Genomic DNA, 8,365 nt, shown 5'->3' with positions numbered 1-8,365 from the left:
AATAAATATCTTCTTCGCAAAAGAAATAAACTTGCCTTATGCTGATACTGTGAAGCGGGGCCCTGTAGTCTGAAACAGGCTCGGCTCTAGTAGTTTAAGTCACATGTCTATGACCTGGTGTTTGGAGAAATGGTTGCATGAAAAGTTTGAAGAGGCAAAGATGATGACTCATCTGACCACTTCCTTTTTTTGACTTCTCCGTAGCCACACTGAACTCTCGAATGTGCATTCAGGCCCTGCGTTATAATATCCTCTCTATGCCGAGTGTCGATGGGCTGCTCCCCTCTCTTGTGTGGATGATAATGCTTTAATTAAACACTGTCTTGTTACCTGTCTTCCTGCATTACAGATCTGCTAACAGTGGAGTTAATAATATGTATATATACACATCTGGAGCAACCACAGAAACACTTTGAATGTCCTTTTAATCATTTATCTGGGCCTCATACACTGCATGTCATCAAAAAGAAACTCGAATAAAGTCCACAAAATAGAACTGGAGCATCAAATGATATAGAGCGAGCTGATTTCAGCATTAACTGCCTTGATTGCTACAAAAAAATGTGGGCTGAAATCGGTGCCGGGGAGTTGAGACACTCTGCATCGATACTTCTGAATGAGTGACAGCAAGGAAAGGAAGGAAGGAAGGAAGGAAGGAAGGAAGGAAGGAAGGAAGGACAGAACAGATACAAGAAAAGGCAGAAAAACACGAGGTGTAGGAGAGAATAGAGACTCGAGGGGAATGAAAACAAGCAGCCTGTCCTGTCGGGTCGCCATGGTGAGCATCACGACAGCTTGCGAGCTCCCGCTGTAACTCCTTAAAGGAGGAACACGCCTCCTCTCTGACAGCAGATTTAGTTTGCTCCTGCACACTCGGTCCCTGCTGATGTCTTATTCTTGTGTTCGTATGTCGCCTCCTGTTTGTATGCCGTGTTTACAGAGAGGTGCATCAGATCTGCTGTAACCGTATGTGCCTTAGCTGCGATCACGTCTGCGGTGGAAATCCAGGCAGGCAGGCAGGTCAGCAGGCAGATGGCCAAACAAACAGACAGACAATCGGTGGTGGGGATTGGATTAACATGAGGGTCTAATTGCATTTGAGAAACCAGAGAAAGCACACAAGGAAAAATTAAAAGTGGCACCCGAATAATGGCTCAGTTACATAGCAACATGAACACAACACGAGAACTTTACAACACATTCCCTTTAAAGGCTGTTGTTGTAAATGTGACTCATAATACTAAGGACACTGATTCTGTTTCAGATCATTTTAGGTCTTGTATGGTGAAAAAAAAAGACTCAAAAATAAACAGGATGAAAGTCATTTCCCAACAAAATGTCCAGAAAATCTCTGAGGCTGAGGCTGCTCTGCAGGCCAAAAATACACCAAGACATTTATCAAATATTACCTGTTCATTAGAAGACCTTCATTACACACACATTAGACAGGAACGAGAGGAACGCCTCAAGGAACAGGCTATGCACAAGTTTGAAGCTGAAAACAAAGCCTTAAAGGATGAAGAATGAAGCAACGGCACCACTAGATGGCACTAAATCCGACACACTGGTCCTTTAATCCACTATTCAAGCTCATCTCTGAACAATTGTGGCTTTGCTGCCACATATAACCTACTGTAGATAATGTAGATACAGGTACAGTAGCAGTTTTGTGGTCCATACATAAGACTCTTTTGTCAAAGATGTATTGTAGTGTTTACTGCAGTCATTTACTGCAATGTCTCTACATGCAGAGAATCATATCGAAGAAATTCAGAGACTTCAGTGTGTGGAGGCTCTTTTGTTTTATTCTTACTGTCTCTTGAATTTCATGCCACAAAATCACATCCTGTGTAACGGATTTGTTTTGCACTGACGACATTTGCATTTTTATTTTCAGAAATTCAGGGAAACGTTCACAAATAGTCTTTTATGTTTCACATGATACATGTTAGTGAGATTTAGAGGTGCTGGTAGGCGTAGGTTTGTAGAGAGTCACGCTAGCTGCTCCCAATACTAGGTTCAGTGTGTTATAACTTCTCATTATGAAGTAAATGTTGATTGCAGAGTGTAACGGTTATTAGGTTAGATTGGTTCCCTGAGAAATTGTGTCTAAATCTTCTCAGACTCAGACACTAAACTCAAGTTACTCTACCGTCTCCACCCTCATGCAATAACATTACTCAAACTGTGTTATTTTGATGCGGTGCACATTATTACAGTAGCACTGAGCATATGAAAAAGTGACAATTGCAGCTGTCTTCAGTGAACCGGCTGCTTTCTCTCTCATATTTCCAGAGCTTGACTCTAAAGGAACACAGTGTAGCTGTGGAAGAAACAATAATACCACTTTAGGGGGGGTTCAGGCTTGGATGCGTAATCGGGGTTGCTAGGCCGCCATAAAAAAAAAAAATCCAACTGCCAGACACAGCTCATTTGATGTTGAAACGGCTCCTTTGACAGAGGTTTACGGTCCTAAAACTGTCAACAGTCTACCTGCACGAAGATTGTCACCTCTCCCCACCCCTTCAAGTGAATCCATCCATGTGATGTCAGAGGTCACAGAAGGACTGAAACAAAAGGTCAGAGAGGAAAAGACAAAATAATCTCAAGAGTGACGCTGCAAAATGTTCCAGGTTAAAACATCTAGCATTAAAAGATAACATTACATGGCAGCGCCAGCCCATGGAAATGTCTCTTTATCTCCGAGGGCCAGTGCCACACTGCAGAGATTAACAATCCACCAGTGCAAACATGAATCATGATTTTGTTGCTGCAAGTGGATTTGGCATTTTGAGAGCGGATGTGGCAGAAAAGCAAATTAAATACTGCTGTCAGTGAAAAAATGTAAATGTACATTTCTCTGAAAAAATATATTATTGCAGAAACACAAAGTAGGAAACAGGGTTGCACGTACACAGCCAGCATGTCAGTCAACACTCCAACGCAATCTGGGATGCATAAAATTACATTTTAAATCAAAGAATGTTTCAGCTCCAAGAATCTCTGCGTGCCTCGCGTGTATTTATAGTTTTGTTCACAAGAGGGTTTGTTCTCGGTTTTAATTTGCTAAATAGGGTGATTATGTAATGTTGTGCAAATGTTCTTGTAAAAAATTGCAATCAAACGCTGTGCCAGTAACATCACTGTCCAACTGTGAAGACCCTCACAGTGAAAGACCTCTGTGTGTGTCTGTTTAGGCGTTTTAACATTACGTAATCGTCGGTGTGCAAATGTACCTGCATTATACATCGACCGTCTGTGGGCTCCATGTGTGTAACATTTATTTCCTGCCTTGGTTTTCTCTCCCGTAGAGCTGCTGATGCTGCGATTCTGTGAAGCCTTGGAAATGATGCTGTGGTTTCCCTCCTGCCTCCTGCAGTGGAGCACCACTGAGCGGTAAAGAGGGGGTAGGATGGGTGGGGGATGGTGGTGGTGGTGGTGGTGGAGGCTAGAGAGGATATGTGGTGCTTTTTTTTTTTGCTTTTGAGGAATGAATCTCTCTCTCACTCTTTCTTCCCCCGGAGCAACTGGGCTGGAATAATTACATAGCATGTGCAAAAACTCTGCTCATTGTGAAAGGATGGAGAGAGAAACGAAGGGGAAAGATGTCTGCCAGTTCCTGTGTGTAACGCTGAGCAGTTATCACATTATTTACAGCCGAGGATTTAATGCATCGTTCAGTAATGAGCAGCCAGTCAATGGCCTGTGATCTGAAGTTCACTTATTCACTCGCTGGGCTCCACTCCAGGTGGTTAAAGGCTGGAGGAGTCTCTCCGGATGGAAACAAAGCCAGCTCCCACTGCTATTTTTCACTTTATTCTTTTACACTCCAGTGTGATACATCATGTGTGTGGATATCTGCACCTGTGTACATTCTTGACAAATTCGTGGGTTTAATTGCTTCGATCACTTGAGGTTCGTTTGACACCCTACAGTGGATGATTCTATGAAAATCTAACATTCATACAGTCATGTGCAGCTTAATTTGACTGATCTGACATAACGACGTTTGCCATCAGTAAATCCGTCCAGCCACCTTCAGTCAAAGCTGCTCATCAACCAACAAAAGCAAACACTGACACCTCGTGGTCGCCTACTTAAATACATCTTCAGTGTCTACAGCAGTGTGTGTGTGTGTGTGAGTGTGTGTGTGTTCTTCACTTCATTTTGGAAGCCAATATTGTACTTTTTACTTCATAGGCTGTTGTGTCTTGCATTTTGCGAGAATTATTATTTTTTATTATTTATTAGTCTGAATTATGTCTTCATAAGGAATGTGTATGTGGTATGGAAGCAGTACACATCTTGAGTTTATTATTGTTTTAATGTTGTTTTATTGCTTGAACTATACAAATGTAATTAAATGACAACTGAGACGTTCAGTGGTTGATAAAGTCGATTTATTGACATTAAAAGTCTTCAGGTCTTCAGTACTGCAGCAAAGTCTGAAACATAAAAAAATTAAGAAAAACTGTCAAGTGCATGAATTGAACAAATTATATTAGATTTAAATTTAATTATATTATCTTAAGCTTGTTATTCTGTGTGTTATTTTTTTTCAAAGTTTTTGACTTTTCGTAGTTTGATAAATGGACGGCCATGGAGCAACATGCTGGACAGAGCTCTCCATTGCCGTCGTCAAAAAACACCAAGAGGAAATTTATTTTGATCTTTGGTTTATCTTCAGCTTTGAGCACCCAGGTTGTCCTGGAAGCTCTGGAAGTTGTTTTTTTTCTCTGAGGGGAACTCACGTCACTGATCCACTTGGTGAAGGAGGAGGTGCGGGTGAACACCGTGGGCTTCAAGGGGGTGTTGCACCCTCGGGAGGAGACGAAGCTGGTCACCCCCTGCACATACCACCTCCCGTCGCCACCTCTGCAGTTCAGAGGGCCTCCGGAGTCTCCCTGCAGAGACAGACAGACAGACAAGTAGACAAGTGAAGGCACAGCGTGAACCTGCAGTTCTTAGGGCCAGTTCTCATCGTTGTGATGACCAGATGAGGGGAGAGGTGCTTACATGGCAGCCAGAGCGGATGTCTCCACCGGCACAGACCATCGTGGTTTTCACAGTGCTACCCCACCAGTCGCTGCGGCTGCAGATGCTGTGGGCGACCACAGGGAGGAGGGCCTGCTGGAGCTTGGAGGCAATGGGACCACCACCTGTAAGAAGGGCATGAACGTTAAGAACCCACAGCGCTGCAGACGGTGAAGAGATGAGGTTTGGAAGCTATCTTGGAGTAGAACCACCATCACATTACAAAAACTTACTGTAGAGTCTTCCCCACCCGGTGATGTAGCAGGGGTCATTGTTTGGAACGATCTGTCCGCTCTCCGGCAGACAGGACGGCTGCACCTTGTCGTCCAGATGGACAGGTGAGGCCAGTTTGATCATCGCAATGTCGTTACTGAGCAACAAGAAAATCATGTTAAAACAGAAAAAAACATCTTATGAACTCCACAACAAGCTACCAACACAAACTTTATTATTATTGTTCATTCATTCATTCATTCATTTAGCTGCAGAATGTTTTTAAACAACAATTTTTCGGAACATAAATGTGTGTGTCATCTGCATAAGCTGAGTTAACTCTTACCCACAAGACAGGCAGTTGTCGTCCCAGTAGGGGTGAACCACGATCCTCGCCACACTTCTAACCTGCTCATATCTCTCCTCTTTAGTGAGGTCATACTCGCCCACCACCACACGGTAGGTTCGAGATCTGCAGACACACACACACACACACACACACACACACACACACACACTTTAGATAGAACCTGGCGTCATGCAATGAAACAAGCTCGAGATTGGACTGTGACTCACCCGATGCAGTGTCCAGCAGTCATGACCCATTCAGGAGTGAGCAGAGTGCCTCCACATGTGTGACGGTACGTGGAGCCGCTGAGATACTGCAGAGAAATCTGGGAAACATGCAGAGAGAGAGCCAAACATCACTTACAGGCAGCAAGTAGGTTAGACTTTCAATAAAGTCTAACCTATCCCTGGAAATTCAGTTGTTAGTTATAACAAAAATAATCAGAAAAGAAAATCGAATAGAATAAGGGAAAGAATCATCGCACAGTGTTGTGTAATGTACAAAGAGGAGGAGAAGTAATTAAGGGTATGCATGTATAGAGTGTAATTAGAACTTCTGACACTAACAGATATGACAGATTGAAACCTATTAATCACCACAACTCACCTGCCAGGGCCAGCTGTAGGGTCGAGCATCTACCCCGTTCACAACGCGGCTCAGGGAGGGCTCGTAGGTGGGATTCCCACACCCGTGAACTGGGACACGTAAAAAACTGGAAGTTACAAAAGCTGATCAGCTCTGATACTGAAACACTGACTTCAGCACTCCACATGTTTCTTAGTGATTACTGACTGTTTTTTCAAACTTTAGAGGAAAAAACAAATTAAGAATGAAAGAAAATGACTTGTTTGCAGGAGCAGTTTCCATAATCCAAATAAAATATTATAGTGGTATAAAGGAGGCTAAAGTGAGCGTTTTCAGTATGTTTATATTGGATTCTTTTTTTCCGATAAAGACCTGAGAAGAAGAAACGTTCAGAAAACACAATCCGCACACAGAGACAACATGGCAGACTTACCGTAGGCAGCAAAAAGCAGCACAAGACCTAATTTCATCATGATTCCCCAGAGTGGACCCTCTGAGTGTGCCGCATCACTTTTATACTCGGGAAATTGAACAGTAATCAGATACAAACACACACGGAAACATGTCCAGTCTTTGACCTGGGAATCTAGGTTACCTGCTGCATCTGTCTCACCTGTGCTTACATAACCCATCCAGAGCCAGAGCAGACCAGCACGTGTACAGATACCCAACCCCTCCAATGAAATCTCTAAATTTGGTGGTTTTTCTTTGTTAGCTGAGGAAATTCTCCAATTTCTTAAACTGAACAAACTGTTAGATTAGCTGGAAAATACATTGAATTAGTCCTTATAAAAGGAATTAAAATATATTTTATTCATTTTTATTGACAATGTTCATTTAAAATCTTGGAAGTAAAAAAAAAAAAAAACAGTGTCCCGGTCATTGGAAGATCAATTCAGGCTTTGGTATATTTCCCAAAAGTCTGTGTCCTTGACATTTCTGTCAGGGAAATCTGTCCAGCAGGCGCAGGTGGAAAGAACGGAGGCGTGCCAAGACCTCCTCCATGGTGACAGGAGGAGCCATAACACACAGTCTGTGAGGGAAAAGAAAACACACACTGTAGTCACATATACACACACTGCTTAAAGCAGGAAACACTGACCGCCATTCACTTAATCCTTGTTTGTTAATTAGTGGTGACAATGTGTAAAGGACTGATACAGGTACTAAAAATACTAAATACTGGTTTGGGTTGCAAATACTCTGAGTTAGACAATAATCATGATAATACTTTTATTTATGCAGCAACTCTGAATACAGCTTGCTGCGTGATTGCAGTCTCACCGTGAGAAAATATAAATAAATTGGATGTAAATTGAATTATATAGATAAAATACAGCAAAAACATACACAACATTTTAGAGATTGAGAACATTTTGGTGACATGATCCTCATTTTCACAAACCATTCATTTATTACATGTTCAGCCTGTCTGACCAACCTGATCACTTTAAAAACACATTTTTCTTACCTGATGTGGTAGTTTTGATCTTCTTGCCCGTTCTCTCAGCCCTCTCCCAAACACACACCTTCCTCCTCCGGTAACCTCTGACAGTAAAGCACATCTGCCTCGACTCCCAACATCTGACATTTAAAACAGGAACTTGTGTAAAGGACTCCACTGACTATGCGATTGTAAAAAGACAGTCAATGATCAAATGGATGCTTAAATTACAGCTTTTCGATGCAAAATAGACTTTACTCACAACAGTAATTAATATTAAATTATGTTTCTTATCATGAGTGATACACAGAGTAGAAACCTTAGAGTTTAGAAATAAGGAATTAAAGAAAACTCTAATATTTTTGCTTTTTAACCATCATATTACAGGATTTGTTTACATGTGTGAATGGTGCCGGGTCCAAGTCTCCCCATCTCCACTGGCCATCAGGTGTAAAACCAGCAAAACCCAACAGAGAACAACACAATCAACACACAACACAACAAAGTACTTGAGGATAAGATCAGAATGGATGACAGAGATGCACTGCCATCACACTGACAGAGCTTTCTGAGAACCACTAGAGAAGGTGACGTTTACTGGGTGTGAACTCCCTCCACCACCTCGCCTCAGTGATGCTTTTCCTGATTTGTGATATACCCTGGTATGAACCTGAAGTGAATAGATCAGCCAGAGGTGGCAGTCAGAGAAATTCCGTGACCCAAATCTGTATCAAATGAAT

At 42.2% G+C, this 8,365-nt stretch overlaps 1 protein-coding gene across 1 annotated transcript; it reads right to left on the bottom strand.

Annotated features, from left to right (window-relative positions):
• Positions 1-4,381: 4,381 nt before the first annotated feature.
• On the bottom strand, positions 4,382-6,722 carry LOC104929223 (proproteinase E-like). Its single transcript, XM_019273575.2, has 8 exons — positions 6,615-6,722; positions 6,203-6,291; positions 5,824-5,921; positions 5,594-5,719; positions 5,268-5,404; positions 5,017-5,159; positions 4,752-4,904; positions 4,382-4,445 (listed from the first exon to the last, which is right to left on the bottom strand). Exons 1-8 carry the CDS (start codon positions 6,652-6,654, stop codon positions 4,428-4,430), a joined length of 804 nt encoding a protein of 267 aa, XP_019129120.2. The 5' UTR covers positions 6,655-6,722; the 3' UTR covers positions 4,382-4,427.
• Between the last annotated feature and the right edge of the window lie 1,643 nt (positions 6,723-8,365).

This window comes from Larimichthys crocea, chromosome XVII (assembly GCF_000972845.2).
Source record: "Larimichthys crocea isolate SSNF chromosome XVII, L_crocea_2.0, whole genome shotgun sequence".
NCBI lineage: Eukaryota > Metazoa > Chordata > Actinopteri > Sciaenidae > Larimichthys > Larimichthys crocea.
Note: the sequence above shows the minus strand (reverse complement) of the source record. Positions and strands in the feature narration are given on the sequence as shown.